The 27,606-nt window shown below is 40.2% G+C and overlaps 1 protein-coding gene across 1 annotated transcript; it reads left to right on the plus strand.

Annotated features, from left to right (window-relative positions):
* The first annotated feature begins 409 nt into the window (after positions 1-409).
* Positions 410-27,606, plus strand: LOC117948428 (cyclic nucleotide-gated cation channel beta-3-like). Its single transcript, XM_034878041.1, has 36 exons — positions 410-584; positions 2,000-2,116; positions 2,242-2,347; positions 3,124-3,143; positions 3,226-3,322; positions 4,548-4,572; positions 4,711-4,798; positions 5,081-5,187; positions 5,859-5,922; positions 6,279-6,354; positions 6,782-6,806; positions 8,813-9,143; positions 9,739-9,891; positions 10,029-10,082; positions 13,508-13,560; positions 13,810-14,045; positions 14,651-14,681; positions 16,599-16,806; positions 17,038-17,052; positions 17,994-18,029; positions 18,417-18,518; positions 18,708-18,859; positions 19,769-19,996; positions 20,508-20,716; positions 21,396-21,446; positions 21,568-21,654; positions 22,496-22,560; positions 22,730-22,852; positions 23,199-23,340; positions 23,900-24,059; positions 24,149-24,246; positions 25,266-25,349; positions 25,459-25,577; positions 25,842-25,988; positions 26,639-26,837; positions 26,947-27,606. The coding sequence occupies exons 2-36, from the start codon at positions 2,001-2,003 to the stop codon at positions 27,214-27,216; spliced, it is 4,077 nt and encodes a 1,358-aa protein (XP_034733932.1). The 5' UTR covers positions 410-584; position 2,000; the 3' UTR covers positions 27,217-27,606.

Genomic DNA, 27,606 nt, shown 5'->3' on the forward strand with positions numbered 1-27,606 from the left:
CGTGAAGTCAGAAGACGCTTGCTGGCAGTTTCAACTTACAGTAGCAGTTTAAGTTTAATTACTGACATTAACAAGCATCTTGGTTAGCAATAATCAGCCTGTCCTATGTTATCTCCTTACACACAGGGACCCTATAGCCACAACAAGTGCATTGTGTGGCCTTTAGTAAGACAATGAGACAGCATCACAAAAACGTGGCCTTCTTTGGTGAAGAAGCAGAGTGTAACAAGATGCAATTACACAATATTGCAAATACATAATTGGTGTACTGTAGTCCGTGACAGCAGGGAAAAGGTGGACAAATTCTTGGAGTAAGTTGTTATTTGAGTCACTGTTTGTTACTGTCTTCCTTGGTGAGGGAGTGATAACCGTTTGTAGGTTACAGGGATGGTGTCCTGATACGTTTCTCTGCTGTTAATCTGCGATGGCTCACAGTCCAGAATTGTACCTTGACCTTCAGGTAGTGCTGGGTAATCCCGTTAGCCCTGGGCAACCATGGTGGATATCCCAGCAGATCTGTGCTGGCTGTGCCGCACTCTGGATCTCTACGCGACCGGCATGCAGAACCACCTGTAGACACGCAGGTAAGGAAAACAAGTTATTCTGTTAAGAGGTAGGGAAATACAGTAAAGACAATAAATATATAGATCACTTTAATAGTAAGATTAATACCTGAATGCTGATTTGAGGTGCATGCTGTGATGATCCATGTCTCAGTAAAGTGACAGTGGTTGAAGTTGCTACAGAAGTGTTTATGTGTTGATGATGATGTGATTAGATGATTCCTTATAGCTTCTAATCTACTCTGTACTGCCAGGTCTCATTTGCAGACAGAGAGGGTTAACACGCATGAATTCTTTCTAAATCACAAACACAATCAGCAGACACTTAATTATTTATAGGTTTCCTTGGGGTTTCTTCTTCTGATGAATGTTTTTTGAATGTTTGACAAGGATCCAGTTTGATGAGGCTGAATGTCAGGAGTTGATACAGGCATTAAACACAAGGAAGGCTGTAGATTAGTTGGGGGACAGAGCTGCAGTTAATTATAAAAGCCTTCCTGGCTGCTTTTTGTTTGAATCATTGATACATTAAACACCCTCTTGGCTCAGGACACACAGTTGATCTATTGCGTGGACCTTGTTTATTGTCTCAGGGAAGTAGATGGGGATGCTATGTGAAACGTTTTATCGACAGCGGACCTGGTTGCATACCTCGATCTTTCTGCTGTGTTCAGTTAGCAGCAGGTTGTCTTGCAGACGTGGATCATCTCAACAGGTTGATAAACTGTCACAGCAGATAATATGCACATTTGAGATTGAGAATTGTGTGACTGATTTCTACCTGTTTGAATTGATTTAACCCTGTGTCACCTGTGCTGGCTGTTGGTAAAGCTGCTTATGGTACACTAATGCCTGCGTTACCCTTTTTCCTTCTGCCTTTTACTCTCCTTGACTTTTAACTCAGGATCCTGATTTCTTTCTCTCCTCTGAGTTCAATAAATAAACTAATTTATTCAGACATAGTTGCCAACTTTCCCTGACTAATGTTCATTCAAGGATTTTCTAATTCACATTTCAGACACAATAAACCATGTACCATTGGGCAATGGTATATGGTAAATTGTGTCTGAAATGTGAATCTAAAGAAAATTTTATGATTTATACGAAAAACTAAAATAGTCAAGGCCGTAGAGAGCTAGATAGATAGATAGCTAGAGAGAGAGAGAGAGAGAGAGAGAGAGAGAGAGAAAATTTTCAAGTTGGCAAAAATGTTGCCTGAGATAAAATCTGAAGCAGGTGAATGTCCTTCATCAGACCTCATTAGCTCCAGTTAAGGGCTCTCCGTTTGGCACATGAAGTGTCTGCTTTAATGAAGACATTAGTAAAGAGTTATCATTATAATCAGCAGCATTGTCAACAATGTTTGATAAAGGGCTTTTGAGAGGCTGATTATGTGTGTGTGTGTGTGTGTGTGTGTTTGTGTTTGTGTTCAACAGGATGTTTAACTGGGTGGCTAAAGTGGTCCCCCAATATCCTGAAGCTCCCGGGACGAATGGCGCTGCAAACACCCCTGCTGCTCCACAGAAAAACACAGAGGAGAATTCAGAGGACAGGTAAACCTCGGTGTGTGTGTGTGTGTGTGTGTGTGTGTGTGTGTGTGTGTGTGTGTGTGTGTGTGTGTGTGTGTGTGTGTGTAAACATATTGACATCTTACCATCTTTCTTCCCCTCCTCTACAGCCAGGGCCAGACTGGAGTGTTAGGCTGGCTGTCCAATGGGTTTGTCAGCGCCCTGCCTCAACCGTCTGGCTCCCCTCAACCCAACAGGGCCAGCTCTGAAACCAGGGTACGTGTTCAGGTGTTTCAGGGGACATGTGACCTACTCAGTTGGACGTTAGGTGTCAGTGGTGGGATGTAACTAAGTACATTTACTCAAGTACTCTACCTGAGTCTTTTCTTTTCATGCCACTTTCTACTTCTACTCCACTACTTTCAGAGGGAAATATTGTAACTACTACATTACATACATACACACTACATTAATCTGACTGTTTTAGCTACTATTTACTTTACAAATTCAAGTTTTTGCACACAAAACACATGTAGTTTTTAAAGTACCATGTTTTATTGTAAATGAATCTACCCATCATGTAGGCCTATAAGTCTAGCTGAAATGATGAGCCGATGATACACTTGATGAGTTGATTGACAGAACAGTTTTGATCGTTTTTAGTTTCTTAAATGCGAGGAATTTTCTGCATTGCTGTGTGTGATATTAGTATCTTTAAAGGCTGTGAATACTTATTCTACCACTGTAAGGTCTTCCACTTATTATCCTATGAGAAATATAGTGACCGGCCAATTTGTTAGGCACACCCAGAAAAATCTAATTCACTGTCATATGGCTGCTCTGCCATAAGATCAAAGATGCATTTCATGTTAATGGTTTGTTGTTAAATGTAACAGAGATGTTAATTACAGTAAAAAATATGTTTTCTCATTGAGGTCAAAGTTGGGGATGGTGTTGTACTGGACCAAATAGGAGGAAAGATGATTTGCAGTAGACTTTCTCTGGCCTCTCCATTTTTGTCATTCTCTATTTCTTTCTTTGCTTTCCACCAGTCAGGAGAGGATGGAGAAAGGTACAGTATGATTAAATAGGAGAGCATATTTAATGCTAAAAATATTTTCAAAAGGTAAATTCAATTCCATGTTTTCTCCCAGGTCTGGAGTGATAGGCTGGGTCGCTCAGGGTCTGACCAAGGTGTTGCCTCAGCCTGAGGAGAAGTACAAAGAGGCTCCTGTTGAGGACGTAACTGAGGTGAGACACAAGTACTTCATTATTTAATGAACTTTACAACACCAAAACATCTTAATGTACATCAAACCTCCAAACATTGAGGAACAACACCTCTAAGTCAAGGCCTGTCCTAGACCTTTGGGGGTTGAATCCCATAGTAATGTGTTGCCACTTCCCATGGCACTGAACCTAATAATGTATTGTATATGTCCGTTTCAATCATATCTACATTTTTAGTGTTACATTCTTGTTGAAAAGGGCTGAATATCACTTGTCTTCATGTGTAAGATGTCTGAATGTTGAAAGGCTATGACACAACCACAAATATATAATTTACGTACAAGGCCACCAGATTGTGAAGAACATATGTTTTCACTTATTTCAAATAACTAATAACATTGTGCAAAGTCTGTGCTGTTGGGATTAATGATCCAGCATCTACTGGCAAACTTAAGCTCCTGTAAATTATAGATAATACTGTTATTGATTTCATCAGTTACATCAGCGGCAAGTGCAGAGCAAATCACATTTTTGCAAATCACAAACAACACAATGTCAGATGTTTGCACTATTTCCATTACAAAGAAGAGGCAAGGCAACAGATCAGGCAAGCCATGAAATGTGCGTATATCTACCCCGTGATTTGGATCCACTCATTGAAATCGGGCCAGTTGTTTTTCTGCAATCCTGACAAATAAAATAAAAAAAACAGGTAATCTCACCAAAACACAGACAAACCAAACATGTTTTGGTAATAAACTTCCGGTGGTCTCAAGGTTTAGCACGGTACCTTTCTCTCCAGAAGCCAGTACTCCAACATGAAAGGAACAATGTGTTCTGTGTTATTAGTTCAAGTAATTCAGCCAAGCAACAGCAAGAAGATCTTTGGTTTTGAACTGTGTGACACTTGACTTAAGCAACATAACACTGTCCAACCACAGGCTCATGAGACTAATCGTGTGTAAGGATTAAGTTTATTAAGGAATCTAAAGGGGGTTTAACCAGCTTAATCCCCTCCATTAACTCACTGCACTTAAACCAGTCTTTCCATGTGACAGCCCTCTCACCTTGAGGCCTTCAGGGCCACAATGAAAAACCACCAGAGAACTCCAAAAAACAAAATTAGACAAAAAGCTGACAAGATTCCTAGATTTGTGTTGCCTGCAGATTTTTTCCATTAAAAATATTATAACAATTCCCTAATGCTCTTTTGGCTTGATTTAACATTTGATATCTTTTGTCCTAGATCTTTAATGTTGAAACAATGCCAGGTATGTTTTTTTCACATGGTTTGTCTTTTTGCACAAAAGTGATGTTTGGATTGATGATTAACTATCAGTCCTTTTTCACCTAGACTGCCAAACTGATCTCTGCTTTTTGTTTGTCTGTCTGTCTGTCTGGCTGTGTAGATTATGATCCCCTTCCACACATCCCGGTGGTTGAGATGTTTTCAGATGATGAGGTGGAGGAAGAAAAGACTTCTGTATTCCCTCCCAAGTGAGTATACACCACCTTTTACTACACATTGATTGATTGAAGCTGAACCTTGATTCACCAAGCATGACTAACACTAATGGTAGTCGGCATTTGAGGGATTCCTTTGTCTAAAGAGTCCAAAATACAGCTGGAATTTATGGAATAATCTGAATCAAACACACACACACACACACACACACACACACACACACACACAAACACACACACACACACACATCATTACAGGTGGTTATATGGACTATAAACATGTAAGGGACTGAATTCTTTCCTTTTTTTCTGCAGTGTGGTGAACTGGATAAAGCACATAGTCCCTCAGCCAGTTATGCTGCCCCCTGGTGCCGTGCCCATAGAACCATCAAGCAAGTCCTCCCGCTCCTCTCTGGACAAACGTACATACACTCACATACACTAAACTTAAAGTAGATGTGTCCCAATGCACACCATCTGGCATGTGTTTACCCACAGTTCAAACATACACAGTCCCATACATAACTTACCTCTTTGAAACCTTCAAGCCTTAAATGGATTGTTCAGATGTTTTGAAGTGGGATTGCATGAGGTACTTATATATTGTCAGTCTGGTAGATGGTAGATGGCGGTTGACGAAAAGTTTGGAAAAGCTTTTTTGGAAAAGTGCTGCTGTGGACATAAGCAGCAGCAAAATGTATTTCAGACACCTAAAAAAGGCCCATCTATCAAAAATCTATATCGTTTTAAGTGTACGCCATGTTAAGTATAATTTCACTCCCTTACCTTGCCATCGGGCAGTTATTTCTGACTAGGAATGGAAGCTGGCCTCTTTGCTCTCTTCAAAGCCACTTCTGCTTCCTTCTTTAGGGGAACCTAAAATTACTGTTTTTGTCAAAAGAGTCTGTTGGCTTCATATGGCTTCAGTTCAGTTCAAGTTGAGCGGTAAAAATATTCTGAATATAGCGTGCACTTCAAACAAATTTCAAGCTATCCATTTAAAATATTCCCTGAACTCAGGACATGCTCTGACTTTATTGGATGAATACTTTTTTTGTACACTGAACTTTTTGTCTTTCTCTCCCTTTTCTAGTTCTTTCTCCACCCCCTGAATCTCTCAGTGGAATCTCCCTGGACACTGACGGCAAGGCCTCGGCGTACGTTTTGATCCCTCTCTGTCCTTATTAATCAATCTTTTTCACAAGACAACATAAAAGATAAAACAACATTTAAATAATGGCTGCATATTAGGGCAGAGATGGATTCAGTCCAGTAATTTCAGAAAAATGTAAACAAAGCAGGTAGAGCATATGAAAATTCAGATGTGAGGGTCTTAATTGGCTTAATATGTAATCCATCTATCCATCTTATAACAGTACTGAGATGTTAACAACAACACACTTCACTGATGTTTTCCCTGACATTTCCTTTGGAATTGACTGGGATGTTGCAGAACAGCATAATGTATGGCTTGTGTTACATGCATGCAGTTAAGTGGTTTGTCTCTTGACAGTGTGGTTGGCTGGTTCGTGTCAGGACTGGGCCTGAAGCTGCCTCAGCCTGCCATTCAACCCAAAGATGATGCTGAGGTAACTTTTAGCAATAAATCAACGTTTCTGTCTTCCTTCTCCTCTTCTTGTCTTTCAGCCTTGTCGGCCTTTCCTTACCACCCAACTCTCTGACGTTGTGTTGCTCAATTTCTTTATCAAGCTTTATTGACAGGAATTCTACGAAAAAGGTTAAAAAAAAAGAGGAAGATTTAAAAAACTATGTGGAGAATGAGTAGAACGTTCAGAATTTGTGCCAGGCATAAGAGAAGTAAATAAAATCACAGATTATTTGTTTTGTGAGAATAGAGTTGGAATGTGGAGAAAAAAAGTAAAAATGTTGAAAATAAAGTTGAAACAGTATTTCAGGAATAGAGTCAAAATGTTGAGAATAATGTCAGAAATTCTGGACATTTCAATTTTTCTTTCACTTTTAAGTCTCTTTTTTTAAATCTTTTTTTTCCCCCAGGGTGCACCGGAAGTTCTGCGGAAAGGTGAGTTTAAGTTTTTTTCACTTAATTATGCTTTCCTGTAAACACCAAAGACCCTCCGCTTGCCATGGGTCCTGAATGCCACAATTCACAGTTCAAGCAAGTGGATCTAACTCACATAATGTTTTCCCAACAATGTGTTAAGTCACTGGAGAGTAATTCCTACAACTAGCGGAAAACATCTCTTTCATAACGGGTGCGTTTTATTCAAGTCCTTATTTTACTGGTCAAAAATACCTTAAGTAACTCCCGTGGATCTTTTTAAAATTGGGAAAGTACACGTTTCCTGCTGAAACAGCCTCTTGTTTTTCGCCACATAGTTTTTGAAGAGGTGTTTTGGTCGGACGGTCGGAGCCTAACTCAGTCCCTCTTCTCCTTCTGTTTCAGGGGGGAAGGCGCTGCGAGCCCCTTAAACAGCAGGAGGAGGCGACTAGGGGACACTCTGATTTCCACAGACAGACATACAGAGTAACAGACAGAGAGACAGACAGACAGATAACAAAAGACATATTGTACTGTTAGGGGAACTACAGGTGCTATGAAGTTTCTCAGTCCAGAAACTAGGCAGCTTTAAAAACCTACAAAAATATAGAGATATATTCAACTCACCTTACTGTACTCAAAACAGTTTCACATGAATGTATTACAACTTAAAATGTGTGCACTGATATATAACTAAAACGTGTACGGCATGTTCTATAGCTGATTAGATTGGTTCTCGTCTTCAGTCTTTGTGTTTTTTTTCTTTCACAATCCAACACAGAAACATTGAGTAATTATTTGAAACAACTGTAGATTTTGTTCGCAAAAAATGCAGACAGAACATTTTTACGTTCCTTTATTGTGCTTTAATGTGGCAATGTACTGTACACTTCACATTCTTGTTGCCATTTTCATATCCGGAACAAGAGCAATAGGAGATAAAAAAGATGATGTACGAGCCATCACTTTAAATAAGTTTCAGCATAAGATATCCAATCTTCCCTTTCCTAATTCACAGAAATCTGGAAATAATAATTACATGGCAGCTATGTTCATTATAATTGTGTCATTTGTGGACAAAGTATAAAATGTATCTGCATTTTTACTTGATTTTTAGAGGAAACTGTAATAACAATAATATATTTTTTAATGTGTAAGTCCTACTCCTTATGAATCTATCAATAATTATGCTCTGAGAAAGTTGAGTTCAGTTTGGGTCTTGATCGTGTTAAAGCTTGTGTAAGCTTTTCTACACAAACGTAAAAGAGGCCTATTTTGATCCACTTCTATGGCTTTGAACTGTGAAATGTGACCTGGGAATTGGTGTGTTGATGTTTCAGTAGGTTTGACTTGATTTATAAGAACATTACTTGCTCACATTGAAAATATGTTGACTATCACGCAGACAGGGTGGTAACACATTCATGTAATTACATAATGTAATGTAAGGATTCTGCAGGAGTAATAAAGATCCATTGTGAAATGATTTAAGTGGTGGTCTTATCAATAACACTCATTAGATTCACACATCCTCTACACATGAAGATAAATGAATCAAATATGGAAAGCTGTTGTGGATGTTTTTCATCTCTCAGAAACCTCCAACATAAAATGTGTCACATGTATGTTTATCATTAAACAGGATTTAAAAAATCATGCCAAGAAATATTATAATATCTTAGTATTTTTTATGCACTAAAAATGTACGTATGCGGCTTTAGGCTGCCCACACTTTTGTAGGCCTAGCTTATTATGCAACCTAATTATATAAACATTTAGTAAGGGGTCCCTGATCCGTCTCTCTCCCAGTTAAGGGATCCTTGGCTAGAAATACGTTGAAGACCGCTGCTCTCAGCATTTTCCTTAGATTCATTAATTCTGTGATAAGACCATATCCAGCTTTTAAAGTGATAAATTATTTGTTTTTTTTCAATCCCATATATAAGCCTAAAACCAAATTCATCACCAACGTGTCCATGTCAACCAAATGTCTTACACACAAATTAACGCCTGTCACCCTCTCATAGCTTCATCCAAACTCAAACCTGACATGATACTAGAAGACGTGGACTCCGAAAACGAGGGCCAGCAGAACCTCAAACATCATTCTAACGCTGGAGCACCATCCCCATCACCAACTCCACCAGCACCGACAGCAAAACAACAGGAGACAGTGATGCAGCAGACACAGCCCAATTCAGTGGAGTGTGTTGACGCCAACTCAAACCCAGAGCCATCACATGACAGTGTAGCAAAATCTCAAGAAGATGCTGAGACCCAGACAGGCCGCTGGACGCCATTCATTGAAAACATCAAGAAGGAGGCTGAAGGTGTAGCTTTGGCTACCATGGAGGAACGGTAAGAGAGGCTGGAGAGCAAGACAACGGAGGTGCTTAGAGCTGCAGTCCTTGACCATTTTTAGGTCTTTTCTAAGCCCTAAAGAGTAGGCTAGTCACAATACTGGACTGACTGGCTGGGCAAAATCCCAGGTTTTCCAGTTAAGCCAACAGGCTAGATGCTTTCTTTAACAAATGCCACAAACAGACAAATGTAATTTTGTAATACTCCTTAACATCCTAATCATCATATGTAAAAGCTCTATCACATAGCGTCATCAATTATATTTAGCATGTTTTACTTAAAGAACAAGAAGACGAGGGGTCAAGTCTTCCTTAAAACATTAGTAATAACACAGGCTGCAACTTGGTATTCATGCCTGTTTTTCATCCATTGCTTTGTTTTATTCCCTTATAGTCTTCCTGTCTGTGTGATTTATTCAAGCAGTAGATATAGTGGACAAAACATAGTGATGAGGCTGGATCAACTTGGTTTGGTGTTGGGCCAGGGGTTTTTGCTGTGGGATCTAAAGTCTCTGAAATAAGATAGAAGACGTTTGTCACATCCCAAAAGTCACCACAGCACATTCCCATCAGCGGGTTCTTTCTCTCTTTAGTCTGCTGCAGGAGCGCATGGAGATGGCCCGTATGGCTGAAGAGGTCGCCCGACACACAGCTGAGATGACCATTAGACAGGCCTGTGAGGGACAGTCCCTCAGACTCTCACTGGGGAGTCAGGAGCTGCTGGAGGAAGAGGACCCTGGAACTGAGTAAGAACTTGTGCTTAATTAGAGAGAGAGAGAGAGAGAGAGATAGAAATAATTGTGTGTTTTTGCATTTTTGTATTTTGTGTGTAATTGGATCATCATTGGGAAGTGATGTGACACAGAATGTTCCCTGTTACCAGGCTGCCAATGCAACATGAAGAGAAGAGCGAAACTGACCACGGTGAAGTCACAGAGTAAGAATGAAAATATAGAGTGGAGGCTTCTCCATCTTAAACTTCCTTGAAGTCCTTTGTAGGACCCTAAACCCACTTAGTCTTTCACCTATAGAATTTTTATCATATAGCCTACTGCTCTTGTGCTGTGCCAATACATAAGAGTAATATTTTTTTAATTTTGATTTTTTAAATCTTGGTACTGTCTCCCCAGCATCTTGTTGAACTGGTGTGGTGATGAAACTAGAGACTCGGTGATGGGAATTATTCACTATTATTAGGCTACAGCATAACAACAATACAACATTATAGTATTATTAGGCTACAGCATTTTAATGTTGGAACTGGGTGTTCCTAGTATACACAGACATACACAGTCTCACTTGGCTGTCGGGTCCCAAATCCCGTGGGTTCTCGTTATGTGATCTTCGCAGCGCGCTGCCTCAGCATCACCTTCTTTAACTGTCTATGAGCATCACATTACCGTGCCATAGCAACCACAGCTTCCCTTGGCAACAGTCGAGCCGGCCTTCTACTGTACCTCCACCCTCCCCCTCCTCTCTTAACGGTTCCCCCGGTAACAGTGCGCACCTGCTGCTGTTTCATGCCCGGAGATGATGGACGGAGATGTAACGGAACATGTTTCCAGTTGTTTTTCTGAAATGTCTAAAAACTCCTGATCTGGTTAAGCGACCGCACATCCGAGTTCGTGTTCGGCCTAGGCTACTTCTTGTGTCTCGGTGCTCGCGGACATTTTCTGTTGCGATCGTTAACGATTAACGCACGTGGGAGAAAGTGAGTATCTTGACAACGTCGTGGTTAGGTAAGGGTGGGTAAGGCGAATGGACTAATATAAATATGTTATGAAATTAAAAAGTTTGACCTGCTTTTAATGAAACCTAACTGTATGCTACTAACGTTAACGTTAGCCTTCTATCTCGATGTAAACAGATAGTTAGCGCTATAAGTCAGTCCTGTTATGCAACAGAAATGAAACACTCACAACTAGCTAACATTGAGTAGCCTACCGGTAAAGAAAGCTTTAAACATGTTCTAGTATCAAATCAAGTGTGTTAGCCTAAGGATATCTCATAACTTGTGTTTTGTGTTGTATGTCTTCCGTTTGTAGCAATTAACGTTATTTAGTAAAAAAAATGTGAGAAGAAAATAAAATGTAATTAAAAAAACACTAACATTATTCAATGTAGACTATAAAATAGTGTGTCGGTGTTACCACTTCTGGTATCTAAATGTGTTAAAACTATAAAAAATAACTTCATATAGCTTCATATTTATAGAAGTAAAAAAACAAGGAAAATCCTAAAATAAAATATAAATTATGATCATGTTATGTCTGTAATGAGCAGCCCCCACACATCTTAAAGCTCTGTTTTAAGTAGCCTATCATCATTTTTTACTAAACTGGAGGAAGGCCAACATAAAAGTCTGTCTTAAGTGATTGAGTAAGTGGGGGATGAAATTAAACCAATAATCGAAGTGATTGATGCTGTCAATCAAGTTGTAGCTTCCCTATTTGCCATTTATGTTTCAAAATAAATACCGTGCAAAGTTTGAGTAACACTTTACACACTATTCCAGAAAGAGTGTTCACATGCGACCAAAAATCTGCCATTGAGCAATGTATTGTATGTAGCATTGGGTTCAGAAGCATTATGTGACAGACAGCACTAAAAGGCAGGGTCGATTGCTTGTTGAGTGGTGCAGAGAAATGCTTCTGACTTGACATGTTGAGTTCTGTCTGTGACACACTGCTCAGTTCAATCTGCTTTGTTCAATGCGCCAGGGCTCTGTCAAAGACAAACTAGGTCTCATGGGCGATTTTAGACCCTTTAAAAAAAAAGTTTGTGAACTTGTCTGTTAGTGACAAGGGACAAACAGCTACCAGTAACAGAAACGTAGTGGTGGCCTTTCTGAAGTGGTTGTGCCAGACTCCCGCCTTTGGCCGAGTCTCTATCTATCTGTCGGAGGGAGAGCAGGAGTGCGGTTGTGAAGTTTAACGTTGGTGGACCCCGGAGAAGAAGTTGGTAATTTCATTGCGCAGATTAGAACCCAAATTGAAACGTAAGCAACTACAATTTCTGAATGTTATAGGATTGTCTGAAATTGGTCTTTTAATTGTGACTTATAAAGTGTCAGGTTTAGTTCCATCATAGTGTTAATGGTGTCAAAGTTTCAGTAGCTAGCTCAGAGATAATCAGATAATGAAGTTACTGATGTAGCAACACTTTTGCAAGGTTCTGTATCTGTGTCACATTCTCATTAGGGGGCAAGCCCCCCTAAAGGTCTGATCCTAGAATCGCCCCTGCTGGGTGCGTATTTTTAGCGGAGCAGAGAGTCCCTTCTGAAACGCTGGTGGAATCACAAGAAGCATCTAGAGTGGTTGGCTGCGATCGGCTGAGCTCAGTGGAATCTAATAGCTATAATTTAAGCAGAAAAAAGGATATGCCACACAATATTCATTATTCAGATATACATGACATGACATGATTCAACAAGCAAATGGGCTCTATCTATGGAAGCTGTGTTATTTAAGCTTTGTTAGATGAGTTTCACTACATACATTTGTTGTGCTTATGTGGACGTGTGGTGGTGGCTGCCAGTCGTTGAGCAGACGCCATTTTTAAGCTAGCCTTAGCTAAGGTTGTGCACTGTTGGCGCTGTAAGGCAAGGCAAGGCAGTTGTGGCACATTTCAGCAACAGGGCAATTCAAAGTGCTTTACATAAAAACAATTGAAAAAATAAAACCAGATAAAAAATGAGAATAAAAGTTAGAGTGCAGTATAATAAATTAAACATTAAAGAAATCAACAACCATTTAAAGAAAGGCAACATCAAAAAGAAAGATCCAAAAGAACTGAGAGTTGAAGCGGACTGCAGTTTTCTGGGAGTTTGTTCCAGTTATGTGAAGCTGTAGGGGAGCTGAAGAGAGGCAAGGCACTTGGGAGAGCTCATAAACATCACATCCTTTGGATTTTCCCGGCAAAACTGTCCCTTACGGGAAAGTAGGGGTTGTTACATTGAGTTACATTAAAATCTGTTCACACATTTGCAGAGTGATTAATAAATGTAAATTGCTTCACATTGTAACCTGTCTAAATACATTCAAACATTTTCAAAGGGTGCAAACAAGAGCGGATGAGCCTACGCAAATAGACTCTAATTAGTTAAGTCTTATCACTTGACACTTAACACTGTCTGTGTTCTTAAATGTTGACTTCCAAAATAGTTGGACGTGTGCATTGTAAATTCTGTATTTGTGTAGGTTTCCCTAGAAATACTAGCATTTTAGTCCTAATTTCAGTGCTCATCATTTACTGTAATATAACCAACTGTCATTTAATGGACCAAATTACATGTGGGGAACTTCACACTGCCAGACTGCCTGATACATGAATTGTTCAACTATTTTGTCACCTGTTGTGCAGCAAGGGACAGAGCCTTGCTGAGGAGACTGAGGAACACACCATTAAGGAACCAGGTAGGGAATAAGACAAAATCTCGACACCCACCACTGCACACACTGTTGCAAATAATTTTTGAATTGCTAGTATGATACCCTTGGAAATAAAGTTGTAGATATGTTTGTAGTTGGAAAGAGTCACACAATTAAAGTAGATAGTGTGCGTTTAAAACAAGCACAAACTTTCTTTAATATATATTCTTTAATTTAGTTAACCCCTACATCTCATACATCATCTAATCAAATCTATCATAAAAACAAATCTAGAACCAAAGGAGGAACCAGAGCCACAGCAGACCTCCCCCTCTCCACCTCCATGTCCTGAACCAGTTAAGATCTCTGAGTTGGAGCCGGAGCCTGAACCAGAACCAAAACCAGAACCAGAACCAGAACCAGAGACCAAGACCCAGGAAGCCAAATCAGAAGTTGAGCCTGTTACCCAGCAGCCGCAGAAAGCAGAGGAAGGCGGTCAAAACGCCAACACTGTCACAGCTGGTGAAAAAGTAATGTCCACGGGATGAACATGCACAGTGATGGATGTTTCACCTCATGACCCATATGGCTGTAAAACAAATGACTCAGTTAATTTAACCTCCTGCATTGACATGTTTTTGCAATATTGTGTCCTATTAATTGCCTTTCCTCCCTACCTGCTTATTTCTTTGGTTCCTTTGCTTCCCTGTCCTTTCATGTATTACTTTAGCATCCTTAAAACTGAATATTTAATTCTTGACCGGAAATCAGAAATGTTTTCTGGTAAAGAAGCTTCTTTCTTTCTTTCTTTCTTTCTTTCTTTCTTTCTTTCTTTCTTTCTTTCTTTCTTTCTTTCCTTTTGCCCATCAACATTTTTGTTTTACCTACAAATTATCTTATCACTTTCCTCAGATGTTTAGCCAAAGGACCTAAGGACAAATAGATTATTTTAAGGATTTAGCCTCAGGCTCATTAAAATGTTAATGTTTGTTTGTGGCGACCTATCTTAGACAGACGAGATTCTTTCTGAGATCTTTTTCATTTTAGTTTTTCAACCAATCCACATATGTCAAGTCTGACCTGAACTGATGCTCACCACTCCCCTTCCATTCATTCATCTTTGTGTTTTTCTTAGGAGGAGGAAGCTACAGAGGACGGCTGCGATGGTATGTATTATTATTTTATTTTGTTATGTTGTTTTTTTTGTTCGAAATGTGACTGTGGTTGGAGCTGTTATATTACTGCTCTAGCTAATTAGCAGTTTCATTCTTTTACGCCTGACAGGCCAGTTGTGTTGAACTCACAAGCTGCTTATCTGACTGTTTTACATGCTTGTCTACATCCAGACAACAACGACTATGTTTGATTTCATTACTGTCAGTAAATATGTTGCCTGCTGACTGATCATTATCTATGTTGTCATCTAGAAGAAGTTTGACATTGTCCCATCTGCCACCATGCTTATACCCAGCCTGACTGTATATCTGCATATCCACCTGTCTCCTCTATAGCTCCAATCAGCTGTGATGCATTTAAAAGCTGCCTGATGCGCATTCCTCACACCTCCGAGTGCCTCGGCAACATCAACGCGTTCTTCAAAGAGAACGGCATCTCCGCTCCCAAAATACCCCCCTCCATGCCTACGCTACCCACCCGGCTTTCTGACGTTAAGAAGTACTTACCCTCCCTGCCCCCTGAATTGCGCCAAGAGTTCTCTCAGATCCGACTCACGCAGGTCCCCCGAAGTATTGCCCAGACTCTGACTGAGCTTTTCCCCAAAAGCTCTGAGGGTTCAGCCGGCCTCAGTCTGTCCAGTCTCTCCCAGAGCTTTTCAAACATCCCCCAGAAGCTCTACCAGTTTCCCAGCCAAACGCAGCAGTACTTCCTCAACGTCCGGAACCGTCTCAACAGCCTTATGCCTCAAGATGCCTAAGAAACAACAACAGCAACAGCAACCACAACAACAACAACAGCAAAAACAAAAGCAAGACAAGAATCAGCAAGATGTTGAACTGAACCGTCTCGTCCGACATTCCCCTCTCCCTCCCTCTCACCACCCTCAGCTCTGGTCCCGCTCCCCGTCTCCATCCTCCCCCAATGGTAGTGCCCTCGAACTGCCCAACGTGCCATCCTACCCACGCCTGCCACCAATTGTCAGCCCCCTATCAAAACAGCGCAACCCACTGTCCCACCAGCTGTCAGGTCTCTCCAACCCGGCATTTTTCATTGAAGATGACTCAGACATTTCCGCAATAAAGCCCGCAGGTGAATCTGCAGTAGTGGAAAGTTAACTGTGTTCAATCCCATGAGATTCCTTGTAGATACCTGATACCTGAACTCAGTCATAATAATTAATCAGTTATCATAATATTGACATCAGGATAAACTAGATGTAAATTTGAAAGAACAGCTGATTGCCTCAAAACTTTATTTAGAAACAATCATGGACAAAGAAATTTCCAAGCAGTAAATGATCAACTGAGTTCAGATGTCATGGCAAAAACACTGACAGTGTGGTCAGGATAATGAGCACTCTGTCAGGAACACAGTGGTTTAATGTTGTGGTGGTGGAGTTTTGTATGTTTATGTGTTGACTCAGGCTGTCATTTATTTAGTTATTTATTTTATTTTTTTTAATCGCCCAGGCAGAGGTAATTTCTCAGATAAGCTCAGGCAGGTTGTGTCATCACATTTGATTAGTTTGCGTCAAAGAAAGAGGGCTTAAAAAAAATAAACATGCAACATCTTCAAACTATTTTGTAAGTTTGTTTCAGAAAAACATGATTCAGGAACTCAGGAGGAGATGAAAAGTTTAAAATGTATGCTATTGGTTTTGAGTTTCCATTTCCATACACAGTAGCTGTGATAAAATCTGTAACAAATGAAGATTTGATTTTGATTATTCAGACGGAACGGCTTGCCAGATGAATAAACTAGACCTGTCAGCTATCAGGGCACTCTGCCTCTGCTTGTAATTGTGACCTGTTGTGCCCTTGGTAATGTTCCATGACAGTCCTATTTGTCACAAATACATGCTTTTTATTTATTACCAAAAAAAACTGTTTGTCTTTCAACATCTCCAGAGAGCCTCAGCCTTCGTCCAGCTGTCAATGTAGAGGATGTCGACTCAGGGCATGAGAAGGGAGGGGCAGGAGGAGGAGGAGGAGGAAGAGGAGGAGGAGAAGGAAGAAGAGGGGAGGAACAGAGCAATATCCCCCAAATCCTCACCACCCAGGACCCCAAACTTACCACTCTCACTGTCCCTGTGACCCCTTCTGTAGCTCGTCAAAGGTGAGAAATACTACCATTAAGAGTTTATGTTGTCTGCTATTAGGACAACAACAAATCACATCTAATGTTTTAACAATAGATTTATGATGTGTAATAATAAAACTATAATGAAAACGCCAGGTGTGGATAAATTTAATCATACTGTAAAACATTGTAAGGGGCTGAGTTTAAAAAATATATAAAAATAATTTTTTTCTTTTTTTTCTCTCCCCTTATGCTTCTTATCTACAGTAAAGGAGATAAAGAGTAAGAAAACTGCATGGGTTGTTTGAGCAGTAGTGCTTGTCATTTCATTATCCTTTTTCTCCAGTGAAACAACAGCTATGCATTGCTTTTATTCATTCAAAAAAGAAATGCAAAGTAACATTCCTTGGATATGTTTTAAGTTACGTTCTCTGTTGGAAAGTGCAGTGTTTTTATCCAAAAATCAGATCAAATTAAATACTGTTAGCTGGCAAAAAATAAAAATAATAATAAAAATTTACAAAATACTCAATTACAAAATACTTGCTTATAAATTACAAAGAGTTTAAGTGATGCTATTTTATCATCATTGATGGTTTTAATGAATCATTAAATGGATAATTTGGATAAAAACTCTACATTTCCCTCTATTTAGTGCTGTTTGAAATGGATCTACTGCCCTCTAATGTCTGCCCCACAGTTTGTATGTCCGTGTTCTGCAGAAACCATGTTACCTGTTGCTGAGGAAAACCTGAAATTCCTTACAATTGAGTCCCAAGGTTAAGAAATCTTTTCGGCAAATGAACGACAGTAAGAGCCGCCAACCACACCAACAAACACGTAGTGTTTATGCAGAACACAGTTTGTCATGTGATCATTGTGGAAACAAAACTCTTTTTGTGTCTCGTTTTGTGTTTTTGTGATGTTCTGTTTACTCTTGCATGGCTTTCGCAGATTTTTGGCTCCTGTGTGGATATTATCATATCGTAGCAAAAGTCAATAAACGTGTGCATCTCAATCTTCCACTTGCACGTCACTGTGTCACCAACCTGCATAGTACTGTAGGTGATTGTCCTCACTGTTTCTTATATTAATATAATGCTTTTCCTGACGCACACACACACACACACACACACCATATACAAACCCTGTCTCTCTCCCCCACTCCTCTTTCTTGAACACACACCACTTGCTTCAATCCCTGCTCTGACCATCCATGACAGTAGTGGAAGGAATCGGAGAACTATCTGGACAAACATGTAAGATTTCAACCCTTGTTAAATACTGTATCGACTCATCTAACATCCAATCTGTCTCTTTATTCACACATTGTGCTTCCCGGTCAGTATCTTATCCATCACCATTCATTAATCCATGGCATTTGAATTGACCAGTCTTTGATCATTCCTCAGTTAATCATTATTTTCAGTGATCATTAAGTTGCATTCCTTACAATCATAAATACAGTGTGCACAAAAGAATAAACTCAGCAGTGTATATGTAAATAATTTGAATCTGTCTTTTTATTGACAAATGCTGCTTAACATGATGCACAATAAAGCCACATCTAGTTTGAGAAGAAGAAACAATAATCTAACCAGACAGTCACAATGTTGGAGCAATGATGTTGCTTTCTACTTAAACAGTAGGACCCTTCACTCTCAAAGTGAAGAAGATGATGACAATGAAGGAAGCATTCCTGTCAGAGCTTGGCCCAGCCAGTCCAGCCTACACAGCTCAGATGACAAGTGAGCACACACACACACGCACACACACACACACACGCACACACACACACACACACACACACACACACACACACACACACACACACACACACACACACACAAATGAAAACAATTTAATTTATGTGCTGACATGTATATGGCCGTTAACAATAAAGAAAACCTGCATCATCTCATTTTATGTTTTCCAAGACTGAAAGAACGTCCAGCATCTTCAGCCAGTCAGACCAGTACAGTGGTGAACGAGCGTCTTCAGGAGCTGGTCAGGATGTTTAAAGAAAGGACGGAGAAGGCAAAGGAGAAACTCGTCGACCTTGACAGCTCAGACGAAGACAGCATCATCTGTGAGTTTCTTTGTCCTTTTCTTTCTTTCACACACATGCACACGTACACGCACACACACACACACACACACACACACACACACACAGACACACACACACACACGCACACACACACACACACAAGGGACATGTAGCACAAAAACTTGTGTTTTGGTGAAGTGGAATGAGGGTGTGCAGTTCTGCAAGAGCGATATATGAAAATAATTTGTACAGTCTACATATGCATATTCCAACAGATAGTCATATGCATTAAAGGTAGACGGCAAAGCAAATATACTTTATTGTCCCTTTATTGTCATTATACACAAGTGCTGTACCTGTGCAACGAGATGGAAGCAAGCCCTTTACAGTGTCAACACAAAACATAAAAATATAAAGTATAGGTAGTTCAGAAAAAAAGAGAGGGGGGGACCTGGTGCACATAGCTGAGAGCATCTATATACATATATAAAGTAGCTTTGTAATCAAGCCTGTTTCCAGATACATATTCTTTATAGTACATTAGTAGTAGTGAAGATGTGAAGATTTGAATCAAGCATTAATGCAGAACACAATCAGCAATGGACCGTTGAAAAAGGGAAGTCTGCACAACATTATATATAACCTCTTATTTATTGAAGTAACCCAAGACCAGTAAGGGGTTTGTTGACCAAACATTTGCGTTGCTAGTTGAAATGTTGCCACGTTTTTGTTCCTGTAACTTCTCCGGAAGAAAACATGTTCTAAATTGTGTTATTTTTTGTATCGCAAACCAGAGGAAAACATATATTTCTGCACATGAATTCATTTGTAAATGTTGCAAGTTGTATGTTTATGTTTAAACCTCATTCCTTCCATTTTATCTGAAATATCTCTCATAAGTTCTTCTGACTTTTTGACCCTTTCCCTTCCCCTCCCCCAACCCTTCAGCTCCTCCCCGGGGTTTAGCTGCTCAGCCTGCTGCTGGAGCTCAGCCAGGGGATGAAGGAGAGAAGGAAGCACAAGCAGGTCCATCAGGTGGAAGCCGAAGAGGAGGAGGGGGAGCAGAGAGTGGGGCAGAGGAGGAGCAGTCTAGCCGCCGCAGTAATGTGAAGACTCCTCGGTGGATACAAGCCTGTATTCGCTACCGCTTCCCTGTCAGCATCGACCCTTTCACAAGTGAGAGCCCAGCCAAATACGCCACCGGTTGCAACCTACAGCGCCATGCTGTACAGTAGAATCTTCTTTACCTAACTCAGAAATGAATGACAAAACACCCAGAGACTTATCTTGTGGCTCTTCATTATTTTTTCTGCCCCACAGTCTGACCAAATTATTTAAAAAACACAGTACGTATCAAATATGAAGTTGTTTAACGTTCATCCTTAAGGCAACTACAGAAACACTCAAGAAATGTTTATATTTTTTATTTTTTTGGGATCAGAATGCAAGGCTTAGGCATTGTGAGGTTTGGGTAAAGTTGAATCTACTGTACTGTCTCCTCATCACCATTCATTTACTCCTTTTCTCTTCCCTTTTTTCACATTCATCAGAACTTTCTGAGCAAGTCCATTTTCTATCACCGTCCTTTCTCTTTTAGCTATTTCAATTTTCCTATTGTCTAATTTCCCTCAATTTCTCCATCTCTCCCCCACTGCCTTCATCCTTTCATCTTTGTGTCTCTCCTCAGACCTAATGTACGTGCTGTGGATGTTTTTGGTTACTCTGGCGTGGAACTGGAATGCATGGTTCATCCCAGTGCGCTGGGCCTTCCCTTACCAGACTCCAGACAATATTTACTACTGGCTGCTCACTGACTACCTGTGTGACCTCATTTACATCCTGGACATCACCCTCTTCCAGCCGCGTCTGCAGTTTATTCGTGGGGGGGACATAGTGGTGAGTGGAAGACTGTCACTGGCAGCCATTAATATGACTGAGCGCTTCCCCCACTAATTCTGTAAAGTGTCCTTTGGTTTTGTGAAAGGCACTATATAAATATGTTATTATTATTAACATTATTGTCGCATTGTGGGAATCAGGGCACACAGGCTGCTAAAATCACAGAAAACACTGTTTCACAGTAAACAAAAAGTAATAATTACTGTAGTTATCAACAGCTGAAGTGCCATTAGTTTACTTTACACTATCGGTCAAAAAGTTTGGGGTCACTTAGACATTTCCATTGCAGTCTATTGTAGACTGAATACCAGCTGAGATCAGTTGCATTGTTTTTTTAACCAGGGCAGCAGTTTTCAGAGTACATTAAGTTCTCCAATGTTGTCTTAGTTAGTTTTTTAAAATGATCAGATTAGTAAACGCGAATGTGCCTTTGGAACATTGGATGCTGCTGATAATGGGCAATGTAGATATTACATAAAAGATCAGACCAGCTGGTATTCTGTCTATAATGAATTCGAATGGGAATTTGTAAGTGACCCCAAACTTTTGACCGGTAGTGTATATTATTAAGATTATGATTTCTACAAATATGTACAACAATGACAGTTTAAGACCATAATAATCAAATTACCAGGCCTAATATTCATCTCTGCGGTTGTTTTGTTTTCTATTACAGTGTGACAAAAAAGACATGAGAAAGAATTACATGAAAACCAAACGCTTCAAAGTAAGTAACTAGAGCTGAGTCGATTTTAGAGTGTGTTCTGCTTTTCTTCACATATTATGTAACCGTTGAATCAATCATTGAAGCAATTCTTTCAGTGAGGTGGTACCTTCCTGTTTTTCAGTTTGATGTAGCGAGCATTGTTCCCCTGGAGCTCTTCTATTTTAAAACTGGCGTCAACCCTCTGCTTCGCTTACCCAGGCTGCTGAAGGTGAGGTTTATTACTGTATAGTCAACCGATTTTCCTTTAACAGTCCATTAAAACCTGTTACACTGTCCGCATTTTGGCATCCAACTCATTAAAAATCCTTCCACAAAAATGTAATAAACGACACACAACAATGTTCCATGGACAAGATCAAATACAGTATTAGTAAGTGTGACACCTATACAAAGGAGTTCATGTCCAAAGCTCTATGAATGCGTTTTAGGGAATCAGATGTAAATGATTCAGAAATCACTTTTTCAAATGTTAGATTTTCAAAATTCAAGATTGTCAAACCAAACTTTTTTTTGCTTCTGATTATTATTGTATTTGGAATTTTGGAATTTCAACATCAGCTCCGATAATAGGTCTGTAAAAAACTGTATTAAAACCCATTGATCCCCATTGAAGGATAATTCCATACATTATATAATGTTAGGCTTTCAGTCTAGAACCCTGGCTTCAAAATTGTAGATTTTACTATTTTCCACCAAATTGAGCCATGTTCTCAGTTTGCTCTATGTGGCAAATACATGAGATGTTCCTGGTTTCCACTCAGGTTATTGCTGCTGTATAATGGAAAATTTAAAAAAAACACCACATGTTCCCCCCTCCCATAAAAAACAACAACAGTGGCATTATTCCAACAAACTGCCATTAAAAGGGTTAAAATTGTGAAAATAAATTCATATTTGGTAGTTTAATCAGGACGGATGCTGGTTTAAATAATATTACTGTATCATTTTATTGCAGTTTTTTGCGTGGACATTTTTTACCTAGAAGGAATAACTTTTTAAAGTGAGGAACAAGGGTTAAATAATTTCCTGTTTCCTTTCAATTTCTCCAGATCAACTCCTTCTTTGAGTTCAACGAGCGTCTAGAGGCCATCTTGACCAAAGCCTATATCTACAGGTCAGCTGCGGCCCATTTGTATCTTACTGCAGTGCCAACTGCCTTTACTGAATCCTCTCTGTTCTATCCCTGTCCTTTTACTCATTTTGTCTTGCTTCATTAGGATAAACACAGATGGACAAATAAGTGGTTTTAAATGTGTTGCTCCCTCACACTCTCTGTCTCTTAGGGTGATCCGCACCACCACCTATCTTCTTTACTGTCTCCACTGTAATGCCTGTCTATACTACTGGGGCTCTGACTTGATAGGAATAGGATCCACCAAGTGGGTGTACAATGGAATCGGCAACAGGTTGGTGGGATAAACACATACACACAAAGCGCACACACAACTGCTTTTTTTTAGTCTTAATGATTAGGACGGGGTGTTTAAAGGTGATCGAATAGTGAACAGCCTTTAAGATGAAACAAAAATGTCAGACCCCAAACGCGCAAAGTCAGTACCAATGGAGAAGATGTCAACCAACATAAATAAAAAAGGTTCACTCTGCGTAGTGATATCTGCACAATCCGCTTACAGTAATTCTCCCCTGGTCGGTTCTAGCAGCATCTAATTATTTTGAAACCTATCATGATCAATTGAAGCCATGTTCATGTTCTGCCTTTCTCTAATGCCTCCTGTCTTTGTCTCTACTCAGTTACATTCGCTGTTTCTACTTTGCGGTGAAAACCCTGATTACTATTGGTGGTCTGCCAAATCCCACCAGCCTGTTTGAGATGATCTTCCAACTCATCAACTACTTTGTTGGAGTTTTTGCCTTTTCTATCATGATTGGACAGGTAGATATATCATAATATAAAGTTACATTCCTGTCTTTCTTCAAGACCACGTGCTTTGAATTGGAGATTGGATTTGCTCTGCTTGGGCTCAAACTTTTTGCTTGGACTCAGATACGTTGTTTCTTGGGATGATTTCCTGCTCTCAGCTTTGACCCTCCTTGCACTCTTGCAAATCTTCTCTCAGATTTCTCCTGCACGCTCAGATTTGTTTTTTGTAACAACCATGGATGTAATAAGAGAACTACAGGACACTACAGTTTAGGTTTTTACTACTGGCTCTAACATTGAGAGCAAGGTTTTGAGGGAAGTTATTTGAAAATCTGAACGTAAAATCAGTGAGAAAGTCTCTCAAATTGAAAGAATGTGCTCTTTAAAAACACACACATATATATATATATATATATATATATATATATATATATACATATAATGAACATTGAAGCTCCAGTTTGTAATATATAGTTCTTATTATGCACTTCATGCTGCAAAGACAATTATATAGCATAAATCTCTTTGTGCAAAGGTCGTGTTAAATTGGCAGACATGTTTTGTCTCTCAGATGCGTGATGTGGTTGGTGCCGCCACAGCAGGTCAGACCTACTACCGTACATGTGTGGACAACACTATCAAATACATGTCCTCCTATCGCATCCCTAAAGACGTGCAGAACCGCGTCAAAACCTGGTACAACTACACCTGGCAATCACAGGGCATGCTGGGTAAGGCAAGCATTATCTGTGCTCATTCATACATATCTTAATCATCTTATCTTACAGTCCTACTTTACCTCTCGTTGTCTACATTTCAGATGAGCAAGAGTTGCTGACTCAGTTGCCAGATAAAATGCGTCTGGACATTGCTGTAGACGTTAACTACTCCATTGTCAGCAAAGTCCCACTTTTTCAGGTAGGAATTCCTAAAAACGTATAAAAGAAAATAGCACAGTAAACTTAAAGGAAGATTTCAGATTGGAGTGTATGAGGCAGATGCATAATGGATTACCTATAGTACATACTATACTATATCACCCCCAGTGTGAAAAGGCAGACTGAAGGACATACACGGAAGCTAAGCAATGTACTGCTGTGGACGCGAGCAGTTAAACACATTCAAGCCACCTAAAAAATCTGTTAGTTTAGCAATATGCTATATTTAGAATATTTTCACTGTTTAACCTTGCAGTCAGACAGCCCTTTCCGAATGGGGAACTAAGCCTCTATTTTTGCTCTCTTCAAAGCCACCAGACTTGTTTGACAAAAACCTTTTTTTAATACCTTGCAGATCACAGGAGTTGCTGGTCTTCCGTTGCCTTGATTGGTTAGTTTTTTTGTTGTGTGACTTTGGTGTTTTAGAAGGGTAAGTTTGGATTCACCAAAATCACACTATGACACAAACAATCTTTCCGATCAAGGCGGCGGTAGTGCAGCAACTTCCGTGTTCTGAGAGGTAAAATTATTGTTTTTGTCAAACGAGTCTGGTGTATCTAACGAGAGCATAGATAATGACTTCAGTTTTTCATTTGGAAAGGGCTTTCTCACTGCAAGGTTAAACAGTAAAAATATTTTTAAAAATTGCGTACATTTAAACTGAACGGAAAACTGAATTTTAGTAGGTGGGCCTTTTTTTTCACTGGTACTCCTGCCTGTTTCTCCAAACTTGGGGTGTGACGGCTGTGATCTACAGTAGGTAATACACTGACTATGGATAAGTACTTTATACAACCCCACTTCAAAAATCTGAACTATCCCCTTAATATAGAATGGTAAACCTAAAACCTACAGTGCATGAAGTCAAACATTGATCAGTGAGTATTCCATCTAAATGAAAATAGCCTTTTCATCTGGTAGTGTTGTAAAGTGTACACACCATATAGAGCTTAACAAGAGACCACTGTTTTCTCTTTTTTCTGTCCTCCCTCTTGACAGGGTTGTGACAGACAGATGATATTTGACATGCTGAAAAGCCTACGCTCTGTTGTCTACCTGCCTGGCGATTACGTCTGCAAAAAGGTAAAAACAAATGAGGCATGTATGAGGCAACTGTTTTTCTAATTTTGCCATTTTTACGGCTCTTTCCTTCCCACCATTTGCATATGCGTCTCTCTTTTTTCTTGCGCAGGGCGAGGTGGGTCGGGAGATGTACATCATAAAGGCAGGGGAGGTGCGGGTGGTTGGAGGACCGGATGGGAAGACAGTGTTCGTCACTCTCAGAGCAGGATCAGTCTTTGGAGAGATCAGGTAAAGTGATTTTATCTTTAAAAATGCTTACACATTTCGTTCTATGTAACAGGATTTCTTACCTATCTAAACTGCCATCTTTGACAAATATATCTTAAAACAGGAAAAGTGTGATAATTACAGTACACTTCAAGGTTTGGTTCAACGTCTTTTGCGTGAAATCCAAAACATATTGCATGTCTAACTAACCTCTGCTCTCAAGAAACTAAAATATCAAACATGGTGGAATGTCATTTCTTTAACCATCATTTCTCTGATTGGCAGTTTGCTTGCAGTAGGCGGTGGTAACAGGCGCACAGCAAATGTAATCGCCCATGGATTTGCCAATCTCTTTATCCTGGACAAGAAAGACCTGAATGAGATCCTGGTCCACTACCCAGAGTCCAAGAAACTGCTCCGCAAAAAGGCCAGGTTAAACATCTATGCCACTACACATTTGCAAATATCATTACTGTGAAACCACAACAATTACTGTACCAATCACTGTACTGGGCTTTGGATCTGTCCTGTCAAGCCGTTCTCACTCACAACTCGTCACATACTGACGTTTTGTCGGGGGCTCTAATCATCAGATACAGACCCATAAGGCCCAAAAGGCCAATTCCTTAACCGCGACACTGCAAGATGGTGTAGAATGAAGCACAACAGTGGTAAGAAGTAGTACAAAAGGCAGGGATGGTATTTCTATTTATGTACACTTTGTGTATACAGTGTTAACATAGACAGAGAGACAGACAGACAGACAGACAGACAGGCAGGCAGGCTTGCAGGCAGGCAGTCAGATGGAGTTTATGATGAGACTGGGGTCAGTGTCCCATGTGTCACTTAAACATACATCTTTTAACCTCATCCATGGCCTTTTCCTATCCAACTAAGGGGTTCACCCTGCATGTTGAAGAATGACGCCAAGGCGTCCTGACCGAGCGTCTTTATTTTAGGAGTTGGGAGTGAGAATGTGTTGGTCCTGGGCCACCAGATCAAAAATTGACTTATATATTGTTGCTTTGTTTGCATATATGTGCTGTAATTATGACCAAATTCATATACTGCGTCAACCACAGGAAGATGCTCACTAAGGGAAAGAAACCTGAGCCCAAAGAAGAGGCTACGTTTCCCCCTAAGGTCCCGGCAGCCCGTGTTAGGCCGGAAACCCCCAAACTGCTGAGAGCAGCCCTGGAGATGACTGAGAGATCCACTGGACTCAAAGGAGCTCTGGCTAAAGTCAAAGAGAAGACCAGCAAATCCAGTGTCTCATTACAGGTAAACATACACCTAAACAACAAACCAAAGAATAAAGATATGCACATGTGATAGTGACAACAAAAGGGGTGAACTCCTATATAAGGTAGAATAATCTGTTCTCTTCCAGCCCTCCATCTCCTCCTCTTTACCTCCTCCATCTCCCACCTCCAGCGAGCCTGACAGAGACGTGGACACACCGTCACCCATCTCTGGCAGCCCGGCAATGTTTCGCTCTGCTTCTCGTTGCCGTAACAACAGCAACAATAACAACAACTTTGTGATGCCTCAGTCTGTATCACAAGGCCAAGGTGAAGTGCTGGCCATGGACCAACAAGAAGAGGGCGTTAGTGAGGTTGAAAGGAACGTGGGTGGAAAGAGGAAGGAAAAGAAGTTGTGATAATTCAGGAGTAGGACAAGGGAAGGGCCAGATCATAAAGTGAGAACTGGAACAGAATGGTGGAGTTACAGAGAGACGGGGTTGTAAATGAACATTTGCAAAACTGTACTGTCTTTATGTCAGCACAATCTGCTAGTGAGAGTTGGGATAGCAAAAAATATCAAGGTAGGACTGTATTCCACTGTGACCTACTGTATGACTCACCCATTTTTCCATTTTACCGCCTTGTAGCCCACTTTTGTGTCAAATATTAATGACATAATATTCCAGAATTGGTTCACGTGCCGCCAAAAATTCCACCGGATGTCTTTAATTTTGGCTGGATATCCGTCACCTGCAGCTTTTTTAGTGGGGGCATTTTAAACTCCGGTGGATTTATGAGGACAAATG

This window comes from Etheostoma cragini, chromosome 8 (assembly GCF_013103735.1).
Source record: "Etheostoma cragini isolate CJK2018 chromosome 8, CSU_Ecrag_1.0, whole genome shotgun sequence".
In the NCBI taxonomy this organism is placed as follows: domain Eukaryota; kingdom Metazoa; phylum Chordata; class Actinopteri; order Perciformes; family Percidae; genus Etheostoma; species Etheostoma cragini.

Coding starts and splice junctions, on each gene's coding strand:
- LOC117948428 (XM_034878041.1), top strand. CDS start 2,001: ATGTTTAACTGGGTGGCTAAAGTGGTCCCCCAATATCCTGAAGCTCCC. Junction 21,655..22,495: donor GCTTACCCAGGCTGCTGAAG/GTGAGGTTTATT, acceptor CAATTTCTCCAG/ATCAACTCCTTCTTTGAGTT. Junction 26,838..26,946: donor AATCCAGTGTCTCATTACAG/GTAAACATACAC, acceptor GTTCTCTTCCAG/CCCTCCATCTCCTCCTCTTT.